Source organism: Mus caroli, chromosome 14, assembly GCF_900094665.2.
Source record: "Mus caroli chromosome 14, CAROLI_EIJ_v1.1, whole genome shotgun sequence".
Taxonomy (NCBI): domain Eukaryota; kingdom Metazoa; phylum Chordata; class Mammalia; order Rodentia; family Muridae; genus Mus; species Mus caroli.
In genome coordinates, this window is record NC_034583.1 from 51216552 (window position 1) to 51232721 (window position 16170).

Sequence of the window (16170 nt, forward strand, 5' to 3'; positions counted from 1 at the left end):
ACATGGTGGCTCACAACCATCCGTAAGGAGATCTGGCGCCCTCTTCTGGAGTGTCTGAAGACAGCTACAGTGTACTTACATATAATAAATAAATCTTAAAAAAAAAAAAATGCAAGGTCTCCTGAGGCAATAATGCCAGAGACCCAGGTGGTTTAAAATTAACCAAAAGCCTCTCCCATCCCAAGTCTCTGGAACTTTCTAGAGGTCATCCCCCAGCCCCCACCCTGGGCAGCTGCATATTTCCATTCATTCTCCTGGCCCTCTGGGCTTCTCTCCTCTCTCCTTATCCTGCCCCCTCTCCACTTCCCCTCCCCTCTCACACCCCCTCCCTAAGCTTCCCTTGATTATTTTGTTTCCTCCTTCTAAGAGGGATTGAAGCATCCTCAATTGGGTCTTTCTTACTGTTTAACCTCCTTGTATCTATGGGGTGTATCACAGGTATTCTCTCTCGCTCGCTCGCTTGCTCGCTCTTTCTGTACATTTATAATAGGCAGAATAGAAACCCATATGAGCATATCATTGGATTCTTGGTGAATCTTTGAAACCAAAGGGAGATCCATAAACTGCCAACACTCAAAGAACACAAATTTTTACAAGAACCAGCCCGGGGAATTTTAGGAAACTGATTACCGATATTAATTGCAGTTTCTTGTTTGTCTCCTGTCAACACCCAGATTTTGATTTCTGCCTTCAACAGAGTAGCTATGGTTTCTGGAACCCCAGCTTGAAGACGATCTTCGATGGCTGTAGCTCCAAGTAACAGTAAATTCTAGATCAGAAAATACCATCAGTTAAGGGACAGTTCATCCTTAAGAACAGAAGCTCTGGCATCCCTGACAGGGTTCTTACTCATTACTGACACCCGGCTCTGAAACATTCACAGACCATCGATCACACTGAGCTGCTTAAGACAATCCCATCAATCGCTCTGTGGTACCTGGGTGCCACGTTTTGTTTTTGTCAACTTGACTCAGCCTAGAGTCACCTGGGAAGAAGAACCTCAGTTGAGAAAATGCCTCCATCAGATTGACCTGTAGGCAGGTTTCTGGTGCATTTTCTTGATGGACGATTAGAATGGGAGGGCCAGGGTTACCGTAGGCAGTGCCACTCTTGAGCAGGTGGCCTCAAGTTCTACAGAAAGCAGGCTGTGTAAGCCATGGGGAGCAAGCATGTAAGCAGCATTCCTCCATGGCTTCTGCATCCACTCCTGCCTCCAAGTTCCTACCCTGTGTGAGTTCCTGACCTGACTTCCTTTGGTGATGGACAACAATGTGGAAGTGTAAGCTGAATAAACCCCTTCTTCCCCAGTTTGCTTCTTGGTCGTGATATTCTTGACTAAGAGTTCACAAAGACATTTAGAGAGAATGACAGTATCCCAAGACAACAAATGGATTCCTATCCAAAGACTTTGCTCAACAAATGTGATGACATGCTTCCCCGGGCTGACTCTTAGTCTTGTATAGTTACCTTCTCAATGATCTCGTAACACTCTTCCAGCCTCTGGGCTCTGTCCTTCAGAATGATGCTGGCCTCTTGATAGACTTTCAGCCACTCCTCATACTCATTCTCAGAAAGGTCTGCATAGGCCACACACAGAGTCCGCAGGCCTGCAAGACAACCACGGGTCAGTGGTGGGGCACACCATCTGCTAAGGGACATCACTATCACACAGCTCCTTTTGTGTCAGTGGGTTCAAAAATTAAAGAGGCCACCTGCTTCTTAGGTTCCTGTAACTTAACATTCACAGAGCGACAAAGGGAAACTTTTAAATTGCCTACTGCAATTGTTAATATTGATTGCTAGCTTGATAATCTGTAGAGTCGTCTAGTAAAACGATGTCTGGGCATGTCTGAGAGGGTGCTTCTAGGATCAGGTGGGAATGCCCGTTCAGACTATAAGTGCCCCCTCTCCATGGGCTATGTCCTATGTCCCATCCTGAATAAAAAGCAGAGAGATGTGTGAGTCAGCCTTCATCTCACTCTGCTTCCCAAGATGCAACTAGAACAAGCTGTCCCCATCTCCTGTCACCATGCCTCCCCACCATTGATAGACTGTGCCCTCAATCTCCCAGACAAAATAAACCCCTTCTTTCTCGGGAAGCCTTTGCCAAGTGCCTTGCTGTAGCATTGAGAAGGGTATCTCACACTCTCCCCCATGCCTTTATATAAACTAACATAAACTGCCCTTCCCATAAATGTAGGAGTGCATGAGATCCCACGAGTAAATTTCCCACTGCAGAGAGGTACAGAATCTGTGTGGCTCATGTGTGTGTGGGCCACAGGCGGCTGGAAAGCGAAGGAGCCAGGGAGCACATTTCAGGACATCAATAAAGTGCCTATTGTATTGTGTTATGGAAGAGCCTGGCTCTCAGGCAGCCATGCCCTCACATGCGTGCATGTGTGTCTAGACACGGAAGCATACCACCGTGAGAGAGCAGCAGTCAGCACTTACGCACTCGTCATCACATTCACTACCAGGAAAATATGACATCACCGTGATCCAAAGGCTTCCAGAAAGTTCTTTCCCTGCTCACTGTAAGCAGGGGGATTGGTATCTGCTTAAGTCCTGGACAAGTGATAGCATGAGGTCATCGAAATGACCCCTAGAGTATCTGGGGAAAGGGACATCTGTGACTCTAATTGCTGTGGGTCAGCTGCCTTCTGTTTTAGAGACACCTATGACATGGTAGAGTCTAACACAGGTAACCGAGTTTGGACTCTGCCATTTACTTCCTCACTGTCACGGGCTGTGGGAGGGGACAAAGGAAAGCAGCTGTAAAACCAGTCCAGAGAAGCAAGTCAGTCCTAGGAGAAGCACGCCTCTGTCCGAAGGCTCGCCTCCCACTTGAGCAGCAGCCACGGGCACATGACATCTCACCGGCAGGATCCAAAGCAGCATCTCAAAATTTCACTCACCTTCTGTGGCAAAATATTCCAGATGGCATAGCGTCTCCTCCATGTACTTTGAGTCCTTTGAGAGTCTTTCAAAGATGACGTTATCCTATGAAAGGAGAGACATCCACTGAGACTGGCAAAGTCCAAAGGAAGTCTGCCAGTGGGCACGCTAAATAAACAAGGCTCTCTTTCGTGTCTACGTAATGAACAGGACAATACTTGACTTGGGCAGAGTGGAGCTGTCAAACATGAGCTCTGTAAGATGCACATAGCAATACCAAAAGCTGCTGTGTATCTAAAAAATAAAAATAAAAAAGGAACAACAATGGGGGGAAGATTCTGAGAGCAGAGACGTGATCAAGGCAGTTAGAGTGTACACCTTTGCACACACGTCTACAAAACTCAGACCCTGGGCTTTGCACAGGCACCCATGGAACGGCTTCAGATTTGGGGTATTTTAAGATTTTGGAGTTGGTGTGTATACCTATGATGTGATATCTCAGAGATGGGGGCTCAATCTAAACATTTTATGTCTCCTGTCTACCTATTTGCACTGCCTGAAAGTAACTTTCTATCTTTCCCATGGCTACATTTAGACTGGGACTCACACTAGGAGATCAGCTCCGAACTTTATGCTGTACCATGGCAGTGCTTAGAAAGTTGATGGATCACAGGGCTCCCAATGGAGGAGCTAGGGAAAGTCCTCAAGGAGCTGAAGGGATCTGCAACCCTATAGGTGGAACAACAATATGAACTAACCAATACCACCCCCCCGGAGATCATGTCTCTAGATGCATATGAATCAGAAGATGGCCTAGTCGGCCATCAGTGGAAAGAGAGGCCCATTAGTCGTGCAAACTTTATATGCCTCAGTACAGGGGAACGCCAGGACCAAGAAGTGGGAGTGGGTGGGTAGGGGAGTGGGTGGGGGAGTATGTGGGGGACTTTTGGGATAGCATTGGAAATGTAATTGAAATAAATACCCAATAAAAAATATGGAAAAAAAGAAAGTTTTGGATTCTTAATTTATTGATTGTGTGTGTGTGTGTGTGTGTGTGTGTGTGTGTGTGTGTGTGTGCAATGTGATGTGTCACAGCAAGAGAGTGTGGGGCCAGAGGACAGCCTGCAGGAGTCAGTTCTGTCCTTCCACCATATACACCTAAGGGTTGAGTCAATGTGGTCAGACTTGGCAGCATCCTGGCTGCCGAGTCATTTTATCAGCCCTGATTTGGAGTTTTTGTTTGTTGATGGATTTAGTTGTTGGTTATTTGTCTGTTGTTTGTTTGAGGCAGGATCTCACTGGAGCCCACGGAAATCTGTTGCCTCTGCCTCCCAAGTGCTGGAATTATAGATGCAAGCCACCATACCCAGCTAATTTGTTGTTGTTTTATAAATTAGTATGCTCACACTGTAACATCTTTATGCAGAAGTAAAAAGACTAAACCGCATACCCTAAGTTATTCAGATACAACCTCCAATATGGAAGTTCCCACAACCAAAGTGACCACAGGCCTGGAGCTTTTGTTTTGACTCACATTTGATGAGAAGCACCCAGTTTGGAGCAGCCTGTCACTCACACTGGCAAGCCTGAATGGGTGCGTGTATGCTCCTGGTACCCCACTATGTAAAGCTGCATCTCAAGACACTTTTCTTAAAAACTAAACTATCTTGTTGGAGGAGGGCAGGCTGGGACAGAACTAACCATGATGAATGCGGTGGGCACCAGCAGCGTTTCCCTGCCTACACTCTCCTGCTTCCAAAGCCTTCCTCTTCCAGCTGCTGCAGCTACAACACGCAACACACCAACAGAGCCTACAAACAAGGTCGCTCTGGGACACTATGACCTCGGGGCCAAATGGAATTCCTTTAAAAGCGACATACAATGTTTATCATCAAAAAAGCCCCAATCATAATTTAATGTAACCATGACGATGGAGATGAGAAACCTCTGCCACTCACCACCAATCCAGGTTCAGTACCTTACTCCTGGCGTAGTCTCAAATTAAGTTTGAGAATTAGTCCCTTCATCCCACAGAGCCACCACACAACGGGATACAATTTTACAACTGTATAACCCATAAGCAGCAATAGCTTTCCTTAGCAATAACACCTTTGGAGTCTGCTTATTATTAGGAATATTGGAGAAAAAGCCAGGCTTAGGACACTGGCCATATAGGTCTACTTGTGAATATGACTTTTGTCTCCATAGACAAGAATAGCCGCTGGGGAACCAGCAACACCAGAGGACAGACGGATGATCACAGATCACTAGGGTGCCATCAATTACAGACACCAGACAATGGTGGCAAAACCAGATCGCTACGCCAAGGATTCTATGTCCAAAGCTCACTCTTTGTCACTCTGTGTCACTGTCCACTCTTATCTAATTCACCTTGAACCTGTGTTCCTAGTGGCTTGCTAGGACTGTCTTTCAGCTCTGGGCAGACCATGAGGGATATGTGAGTAGCAGTTTGGAAAGCAATGCATTGGCAAAGCAGCCTCCAAGGGGTCGGCTGAGCCCCCGCACCCCTGATACTTACGGCTCCCTTGCAGTAGAGTCGAAGTTGTCCTGATGGCAGTCGGACAATGACAGACATTCTTTTCCTGTCACTGTAATAGTATAGAAGAGAAAAAGAAAGACAAAAAGAAACAAGAAGGGAAGGTCATCATTGTTTGCATTATAGGACCAGGTCTAATAACAAGTCAAAACATATGCAGTCTAGACATGTCAAGGTCCGTTTCTCAATCGCTTTTTCTTCAAAGTAAAGCTTCAACAGTAGAGTTTACCCATATCTACCAAATGGACAGACGCCTGTATGCCTTGTCCCACCGTAAAGAACTCATTGCATGGCTGTTTGCAAGTGGGCCAGAAAAGGAACATTTGCCCATGTGCTGTTGCACACTGAATCACTCAACCCTATCAGTAACCATTCCGGTAACCAGAGCCATCCCTTGCAAACAACAAGGTGGGAGACCCAACACACCTCAAAGGTCCTTGTACAGTTTCTTTTAATTAGTGAAGAAGATTACCAATTCCTAGACCTGTCTCATCCAGCCCCAGACACACCCTCTCCCCCACTGCTGCACAGACTCTTCCTTACCCACTTGTTATCAGGGTCAAGCCCACATGCTGAGAATCGGTGACTTCTGCTGCCTGAGGTCCACCCTCTTTTCCTACCCCACCCCCAGTGTTGACCCAATTCCCACGGACCCTCTCGTGGACTACTCTGCTCAAGCACACAAGACCTATATCCTCCTCCCCAGCAGTTCGCTCTGTTGCTTTGCCCACACTTCCTCCTACTGCAATGCATCCCCCACCTGCAGCCAGTCTGACCCACAGCATGCTCCCGGTGGAGTCTTCATCCTCTCTCAGCTTCTAGAGGTTGGGTGTCCTTAGCAATGTCACCTAAGCTGTTTCTGTTTCTTAATGTCCAAAGCAGATGACCACAGATTACTCCAAGGAAATCTTACTGAAGGAAATGGCATCAGCCAAATGATGCATCCACTAAAAAGAATCAGAACCTGTAACCGCCACTGGCGTTTCTTCTCACTCCTCCTCATCCATCCCTTTAAGCACTAGACCCTTGTGTTTCCATCTACAGTCCCCTGTTTTCAGTGCATCCCTTTTAGCTTCCTTCTTATCTGGCTGTTAACATCTGGCCACAGTTAATTCAGCACAGGGCAGCAATTTCCAACAGGAGATGCATTAGGGGCTGGAGAGATGGCTCGGTGGGCAAAGTGCTCATAGTGTAAAGCATGAGGACCAGAGGAGGATGGATCACCAGCATCCACATAAAAGCAGGACATACTGGCATGTATCTATAACCCTGAGACCTGGAGAATGGGGACAGGGAGGTCATGGCTTTTCACTGGCCATCCAATCTAAACCATGATTTCTAGACTCTGTGAGAGACTGTGATGGCTTATCTGTCTCAAAGGACTAAGCTGGAGGTGACGGATTTCTACTTCTGGCTTCCACATGCACATGCATGGAAGAGCACACACATGCATGCTACACACATACAACATATGAAAGAGAATGAAGAAAAGGAGACAAAAGGTCTGAGGAGCTGGAAACACCACTAGAAGCTCCACACAGGCACACTGTCACCATGCCGTCATGAACTACCACCATCAGCAGCCACCCTATGGCTTATCTCACCCACACAACCAAGCTCACAGCTCTCGGGTAAGCATCAGGCAGGAAAATATTCCCTCTGTGATGATATAAAAACACCGCCCCTTTCAAGCCATTTGTGAACAATTTAACAAAGATGTCTAGAAAACTAAGTATTTTTTTTCTGAGACTGTGCTGGGACTCACTATGTAGCTCATGCTGGTCTCGAACTTGGGGTGATCCCACTACCTCAGTTTTTCCAGCATTGTTTTCTGGCATTATATGCCTGAGCCACCATGCCCAGCTGCATCTATGCTTGATATCAGGCAAAGGTAGTCTCAAGACAAAAGACAACAGGACTTTGCTCTAGTACCTGAAGACAGCTCTGCTCATGCCACTCCCCAGTGCTGCCCTTCTGCCCTCGTACTGACCGTCCAGTGTGCAAGAAGAGAGAGACATGCTCAGACTCACTCCTCAGAATAAACTATGAAAGCCCTGGGAGAGCCAGAGAATCTGACAAATATTCCTAGGTCTTAAAGAAATGTCTGGGTGTGACGGCTTCAGGACAATCCTGGGAGTGTGGCCTCCTGGAGGCCAAGCCTCCTGAGAGGATAAACTGACCACATCTGCTCTGTAGCTACATTAGTTTCTTGCTCAGACAGAGATGGAGGCCTGACCTCACAGAACCTGAGCTGAGACGATGAAGCCTACGCCCTCGCCACATTCTCTGAGCCTTGCACATGTCTGCAGCTGCCGATGTAAGAACACCCAGCACCCAGCACTAGAAGGCTAAAGGCAAAGTAGGCTGGAGAGGTTTAACATTGCTGTGAGAAGAAAATGGAGTTGCCATCTGAACTCTCCTTAATGAAACCCTTAAATTCTAAGATGGGGGCAGTGGAGAGGGGCACTTATCATGATTAATGTCTAAATAGTAATTGTGCCAAACAATCAGTAAAATCTGCAGTTGAAGCAGTTCAATATATATGAAATGTTTCATGTCAAGTAGATGAAGGAGAAACATACCTAGAAAATTCTAGAACATTGAGGATTCCAAATGTCTGTTCTTGTCCCATCTACAAAACAGAAAGAAAGAAGGCTTACCTGAAGTGCAAAAATATCAAAATTTCAAATCAATCAGCCCTCCTAATTACATACACACAGACACACAGACACGCACATGCACATGCACACTCCATTAGTTCTCTACATGGGCATTTACAAGTCTGCACTGTGCTCTCACAGTCTGGTGGGGTCAGAGCGCCCTCTTCTGGTAGAACACTCTCATTTTCCTTCTGTGACAGGCTCCTAAATACTGCTGTGTAGCCACTTCCAAGTGTGGAAAATGGAAGGTCTAAGCTGCTTAGAACCATCTGAAACCTTGGGGCCAGTTCTGCTTATGAATGTAGGGATCTATGCATTTTGTAAAGATAGATAGATAGATAGATAGATAGATAGATAGATAGATAGATAGATAGATAGATAGATAGATGTCACCTAACATCTCCAGCCGGGTCTGAGCTGTACTTCCACACACTTCACAGTGAGTTAGCATCATAGCCTGAAATGGATGCCCAGTAGTCTGAGGTCCTACTATGCAACCACGAGCCTGATGGTGCTACCGAGGTGCAGGGCCTACCTTAGAAACAGGCAGAAGGTACTTCTCGGCTTTAGGAAAACAGAGAGAGGAGACTGGCAATATTCCTTGCTACAGGTAATTTCATGGACATGAGTGAAAGATTGTGAGGAAGCCTTTTTAAAAGTTAAAATTCCCACAGCCCCAAACACCATGTTTATGCTGCTGCCTCCTGTGAGACCACGGCGTCTCCACAAAGTATTTCTAACCTATGTTTTCACTTGTAGACAAATACAAAATTTTGCCATCATATTTGCAATCAACACATTACTTCATGTACACCATCTTCCAAAGTGCTGGCCCCTTACCGCTTCGATGATGACCGAGTACGGCGTCCTCCCGGTAAACACAAAGCCAAGCTTCTTAGCTCCTTTGACCAAAGCAGCTTCATCTGCCAACAACAAGCCAGCAACACACAGGTTCACCCCTTGTCATGACCGGATTCTGCTAAATATCATGCTCATACTAAAACCCATCGTGATGGACTAGGCCTGGTGTTAAGGTGCACAGTAGCAAAGACTTGAGACGGACGGACAGATGGACGCACTCCTTCTTCTTGACACTGGGCTTTGAAGTGGGTGTTCCTACTGGAGAGATGGCATACCCCAAAGCTACGTCACCAGGACCACGGTAGTTTACACTCCAGCCATGCTCTGAGGGGTCAGCTCAGGGAAGACTCCCAGATCAGTCAGCAAGGCCATGCTTCAGTTGCAGTACTGATTCAGACCCTAAGAAGGGGGTGAAGGGCAACTGCCCTGATCCCCCATGGGGTGTTGTGGGTGAGGCAGCCAAGGAGCCAACCTGGTTCTCTCTTGAGAGCTTTGTCTAGCCCAAGATTTTGTACCAGGATGTGCAAAACAGCCTGGGCTCTTCCTTGCCACCAGAGTACCGTGAGAGCTGGGACACCCTGGTACTAGCTCTCTTGGGTTTTGACACCCACGCTCATGAACTGGAGAGAGGTCAAAGGCAAACCGCAGGTCTTGTGGGGCAAGGTGCACCATAGCATCTTCCAAGAATAACTGAACACACCCAGGTCTCCGGGGAAAAAGGCAACCAGGCACTTTCAGCAACAGCCCTCACCTGGGGACGAGGCTTGGTAGATAATTTCATCTCCATCCTTCTCAGGGACAACGGTGTGACACACAGCCAGCAGGGTAAGGAACTCTTGTATGCAAGGGGCTGTAGGCTAAAAGCAGCAAGACACAGTTAGCCAGTCACCCAGACTTGTAATGCATTGAGGATTCAAGCCATCACCTGCTCTAAGATCCAGGGTGAGGCCAGGGAAAGCAGCATACAGCTTTGATCCCAGCACTTTGAGAATGTCTATGAGTCCAAGGCCAACCTGGTCTACAAGACGAGCTCGAGGCTAGCCAGGGAAAATAGGGTAAGATCTTGTCTCAAAGCAAGAAAAAGAGACCCAACAAGAGTTTGCCATTTGCTTTGACACAGAGTTCAGAAGTTCAGACTCTTGGACAGAGGCTCTCAACCTTTCCTCAGGTGGTAGTGATCCCCAACCATAAGATCATTTTGATGGCAACTTTATAACTGTAATTGATACTATTATGAATCATAATATGAATGTCTCTGTTTTCCAGTGGTCTTAGGAGACTCCTGTGAAAGTATTGTTTAACCCTCAAAGGCGTGCATCACAACCCACAGGCTGAGAACACTGCTCCATGCCCAGACACTTTCCCTCCATAGAGCCCACCTCATGACACTCTGGTCTTCAAACAAGTCATATTTTTCTCAGTGTCCCTTCATGCCCACAGCCATCTGCCTGCATTCAGTGGGCTCTCCTGTGTAATGATTTGAGTCACTTCCCCTGAGCCCATTGCCCTGTGCCTCAGAACATAGTCCCCGGTGCCATCAGGAGGCACTGTCCTGCCCACCACCATCTAGTATTCTGAGTGTCTAATCTCTCTATTATCCACTCCTAAAATTCCCTGTTTAATCAAACTTTTCCTTTCATCCTTAAGAAAAAGAATCCTATGGTTTTATCTGAAATCTTAGAATACAGTACACTTTCCCATTTACCAAGGACTTCTAAGTCTTATAAAACCAGAACTGGCTTACACACTGCTCATTTATTGCCCAAACACACTCAGGTAACTAATGTGCATCAGGCAGTGTGTTCATCAAGGTTTGGGAGGCTGAACACTTACACTGTGGGCCTGCCGAGCCAAACAGCACTGTGATTGCTCTCCTAAACTTTGGTCCCCTTACAGGACCTGAGGCCAGTTAACCCATCAGGCTGGAAGCAAACTAGTTAAGTTATAACCTAGTAGTTGGTGGACTAAGCCAATAAAGTTGTTTCCTATACTCCACCTTCATTTTTATTCTCTATCTTAACTTGCTTGGCACAAGCCCAGTGCTTCCCCACACACTAACCAAGAATTGTACCACAGTAGCTGCATACGGACCTGGATCCCAGCACCCTCAATTAGGACCCAGGAAGAGCCCTCCATTCCCTTTTACACAGAACTCAGACCCTTAGCTACACTCCAGGTCCCCATGGCCTGCCACTTCTGGTCTAGTATCATCCCTTGCCACCTTCATCCTTTCTTTGCTTGCATAGACACTATTAAATTAATAGTCTAAAGGAGCTGTCCTTTCAGTGGTCATGCGCAAGATACTCCTGTCTACTGCTCTTTCTTATAAATCTTTTTTTCTGTACATTTGCTGTGGTTTACTTTGCAGACTCAGACGTAAGCTTTGTCTTGTCATTTGGGATGCTGGCGTAACTAGGTTTAGTTTAGTCTCCACCTGGAACTAAGTCCTTGCTCCCTAAGTTTCAGTTCCATTTCCAAGATTCCCAAGGCACGCGTCTTAGCTTGCTTTCTAGTGCTACAATAAACATCATGACCAAAGGCAACTCGGCTTCATTTCAGCTAACAGCCCTCAGGTCACATTCTATCGCTAAGGGAAACCAAGGCGGGAACCTGGAGGTGGGAACTGAAGCAGAGGCCATGGAGGGGTGATGCTAACTTGCTTGCTCCCCATGGCTTGCTCACTTGCTTATTTAAAAAACTAGGTTTTTTTTTAAATTAAAATATAATTGCATCATCTCTCCCTTTCCTCTCTCTGACTCCTCCTGTGTCACACCCCACTCCCTGCTCTCTTTAAAATTCATGGCCTTTTTCTTTAATTGTTGTTATAGTTTTTTTTCTTAAATGTGTAAATACACTTGACACATTATTAGAGAAAACTACACCTGACCAAAATGCAGAGAGCAAGTGACTGTGTGGTGCTCAGCTCCAGTGGTACAACACAGCTCCTGGTCTGAGGCTCAGGGGTCATTGTTGGGGGGAGGGGGATCTAGAAGCCAGCAGAACCAGAAGACATAGAACGACCTACAGACCCTAGTTCCTTCTCCCTCTCCTCCCACTAGACACGGTTCTCCTGTCCACAGAAACAACACTCTGAAATTGAGGTTCAAAGACAAGGTCAGGGCACAAACATCCATCCTCTTTCTGATCTACAAGCCTTGTTGGGGGCACTGTGGCTGGTTCAGGCAGGATCGAGACCCCAGGGTTAAGCTGTCATGGTCATGGTTCTTACTGATATCACTGTTCCAAGTGAGGTGCATGTCACCTGGCCGGATACTGCATGTAGACAAAGTGTCTGGGCTGGGAGGGGGGTGCAGGGAGCATGGCAGGCTCACACTAGCTGGTAACTCCGCATATCTCCTCTCATCCTTCACTGACCCACACCCACAGTGTCTGGTCTCTAAGAGATGCTAAGCAAGTTTCTGCGAAGGGGCTTAGAACCCTAAGTGGGAGGACTAGAGGGGACATCTCTGTGCCTAAAAGGTAACCCATTATTTCAAAGAAGACCAAAGGTAATAATCAATTGAGTAGAAAGTTCATGTGTGGTACTATAAGCCTAGGGACAAGCCCTCGGAAGGAAGGCACGTGGGTCCTAGGGCAAAGCCTTCTATTGTTGTTTTGTTGGCTGGCCATGTTGTCAAACTGCCTTCTGAATATCGATATTTATGACAAAGACACAATCTGGCCTCTACCTTGGTCTGAGTGAGAGCAGAGAATCGCACTGGCCACAATGCTGAGAAATACTGGTCATGAGTGCTCAGCCCTACACGGGTCATCATTGGGTATGTGAGATGCTGTCGTCTGGATAGGACAAGGTTGCGTCTCCCCTGAACTCACTGCAGCTGTGGTCCTCTACCTAAGACTTGTAGAAGATCAAGCCAGCATATGTCACATATGAACAGTGACCCACTCGTCGCTCTTTGTCCTAGGGGTGAGGGGTACACTCACGTGCTGGTCCTCGATGTTCTTTAACAGCCTGGGATCATTGAAGTCACATGAGTCATTGGGACAAGAAGTCATCCGGCTGGAAGGAAGAAGAAGATCCATTCTTCAATTTTAAAAGTCCCTGCTTAGAGAGAATCCGTCCTCCAAAAGAACCCCAAATTAAAAAACCCATAGTCCTGCAATCAATGCTTAGGGATCTAGAATGATGAATCAAGCATTAAAATAGCTTAAGTCCCTAACCCTTTCTATAAGCAAACTGCTACAAGTTCTTATAAATAACAACAGATTTATAAGAGTAAGAATCACAAGTGTATCAACACTATGAGTGTCATGTAAGTTGGTCCTTAAATAACTACCAGGCAAAAAAACAACCCAGAGGAAGGACTATCCCGTCCCTCATCACTCATGGCCAGAGCACACGCAGTGAAGAGAAGACAGCAAACAAAAGAAAGGATACTGGATCGACAGCTGTGGGCTGTCAGACTGGAGCGAGTGTGCTTCCCACACACTCTTTCACCTCCACCAGCAAGCCATGTCAGTCTTACTTCTGAATGGATTAGTACAGCAGGTAAAACAACAGCTAATAGCTCATGGTGGTAACCCCATGGAACATTAGAAAGCAGAAGAATGGCCTATGTGAAAGACGCAAAATATCTGTGAAGCATGCCAGGTACCTGTGCTGTGTCAGGTACTGTGAGGGGCACAAGGTACCTGTGAGGTGAGGGATGTGAGGTACTTGAAAGAAGCACAAGGTACCTGTGAGACACAGAGAAAGCAGTAGACAGGACAGACTTCAGGCCCACATGATGAGCCTGCAAGAGCACTCCCTCAACACATGTTAACAGCCAACACAACCAGAAAGAAATGTGAGGTTCGTCCCATAGAGGGATCAAAACAGAACCATTCCAAACCTAAGAGTCTCACTCAGAGCTCAAAAGAATGAAGCTACCAAGCCAAGCAAGGCCAGAAAGGAACATCAAACGCAGATTGCTAAGTAAAAGGAGTCGAGTTCGGCAGGTGACAACTCAGACATCTTGAAGAAGGCAGAACTATAGAGATAGAAAATATCCCAGTAGCCCCCAGGGTGGGGTGTCTATGACAAGGGGTGGACAGGCAGATCAAGGACTTGGTGGGTCGTGTACATATTTCCCATGATGCTATGATGATAGGTATATATCAGTATGCACACGTTCATGCTCACAGGGTGATCATATAACACTAAGTGACCCTGATGTCAGATGTGGTCTGCAGTGACCCTGAGATGTTACAATTGGCTCCTGGGAAGTCCTGAATGCACTGTGGTGGGGGACTCTCATCATGGAGGTCATGGAGTAGGGCAGAGAGTTCATCACTGAGAGCATTGTGTGAGGTAGGTATTTTATGGGACATCTCTGTGTCTTGGTGATTTTACTGTGAAATCAAAACTCCTCTTTTAAAAAGGTTCAATTCCCAGTACCCACATGTGGCCTTTGAGGGCACTGCATGCATACAGTACACAGACACACATGCAGGTAAAACACTCATACGCACAAAATCAAACCAGATTTAAAGGTCTTAAATATGAGCACACATCTAGTGCTCACCAAGTTTTCAGTGAAAATCTAAGGTGTTGGACACAAAAGAGAGAACAGAGGAAATGGGCAGATAAAAGCAAGAACTGGAGTGTGCTCCTGAGAAATAGAAGTGAGTGTGCATAAAAATTACTAAGAAGGAAGAAAGGTTAAAAATGCAGGAGACACGCACGGAGAAGGGAAGAGCAAGATGACAAAACCTGAGGATCAACTCAAAGCCCAACTATCTGCCTAACAGAAATAATACAAATATCAATGAGAGAAATTTATAAGACAGAAATGTCCTGGTAAAAAGTAAATTAGCTACCCAACATGATGAAGAAAAACAGCCTACCCCAAGGTCACAGTTAAAAGTTCATCTGCTAAAGAAATACAAAAAGTAAATATTTTCAAAGGACTGGGAAGACGGCCTGGGGTAGTGAGCTGGCCACAGCAGAGCAGAGGGAGCTGGATCTTCCCCAGATGTACAAAGCCCTACAATGTCTATAGTTTTTAAATAGTGTAAAAATATTATTTTGAAATATAGAATTTTAAAAAATAAGTTAAAAAGTTGCAGGTGGCTGTAAATGGAAAGGGCTAGACAGAAGTCAGGCTGTTGATGTTACAAGCTCTGTGGTGTGGATTTAAACCCCATCTGAATTTAAACCTTATCCTGGCTCTTTTTCAGACTAACATATTTACAATTTATATTTAGACTTAAGACTATCCTGATGTGTCCCCCCTATGTTGTAAGACATGCTAGACTTTACTTACCAGAAGTCATCTGAGGACTGCTCTCTGGCTAGTTCCGGGAAGTGGCTGGCAGGAAAAAAACGAGTGGTCAGGAGATGAATCCAAACACAGAGAATGAGTGATTCTCAGAGTATGTGTACAAATCCACAGGTGCCCTGGGACCTCTCAGTAATGTTGAAGAGACAAGTCATATTTTAGCTGTTTAAAGATTCACTGGGGAACCCACTTTTTCCTTTAACATATTTAATAGCAACCACACATCCAAATCCCTCAACACAACAAAATAACAGCCATGCTTTGTTGGAAGACTAGGAATGGGGTCGCCCGAAGCTGGCAAACATACTCACCCATAGGTCACACCAGCAATGCTACACTTCTTGAAGTTCATGATATTACATGTAAGAGTTCCAGTCTTGTCTGAAAACAGGTATTTTACCTAAGCAAAGAATGAACAAAATGCAGAGAGAGTAATAGGGGGTTGGAGAGACCTGGGTTCAATTCCCAGCAACCACAAGGTAGGCCACAACCATCTGGAACTCCAGCTTCAGGGAATTTAGGGCCCTCTTCTGGATTATCATGTGGTACACAGACATATGCACAATCAGAACACCCATACACATAAACAAGTAATTTTTAAAAAGATGGGTGGGATAAGATGCAAGGAACAAGACATGAAGTTGTCTGTATATCTGAAAACCTGCATGAAATTTAAATGTGAGTCTATAAAGGTAAACAAATCAATCATAAGTGATGTACTTTAATTCATAGACATTTACAAAACCTTTTCTATTACTAATTCTACACTTGTGTAATGAAGAAATGAAGCTTCTGTAACCTCTCTGGCCAGGTCTGTCAGCATCACTGGCTATGGTCTGTCAGCATCACTGGCCAGGTCTGTCAGCATCACTGGCTATGGTCTGTCAGCATCACTAGCTATGGTCTGTCAGCATCA

At 45.9% G+C, this 16170-nt stretch overlaps 1 protein-coding gene across 5 annotated transcripts in view; it reads right to left on the reverse strand.

Moving 5' to 3' along the window:
• The window catches only part of Atp8a2 (ATPase phospholipid transporting 8A2), a 527640-nt gene that overhangs the window by 344736 nt on the left and 166734 nt on the right, over positions 1-16170 (reverse strand). For all 5 annotated transcript variants that reach the window (XM_021182071.2, XM_021182073.2, XM_029469107.1 and 2 more), the window contains 10 exons: positions 15566-15654; positions 15240-15284; positions 12919-12994; positions 9725-9830; positions 8953-9035; positions 8035-8084; positions 5435-5504; positions 2916-3000; positions 1468-1607; positions 631-769 (listed from right to left, as the gene is read on the reverse strand). In XM_021182071.2, coding sequence (XP_021037730.1) covers positions 631-769; positions 1468-1607; positions 2916-3000; positions 5435-5504; positions 8035-8084; positions 8953-9035; positions 9725-9830; positions 12919-12994; positions 15240-15284; positions 15566-15654 — 883 coding nt within the window. The remainder of the gene's footprint in view (positions 1-630; positions 770-1467; positions 1608-2915; positions 3001-5434; positions 5505-8034; positions 8085-8952; positions 9036-9724; positions 9831-12918; positions 12995-15239; positions 15285-15565; positions 15655-16170) is intronic.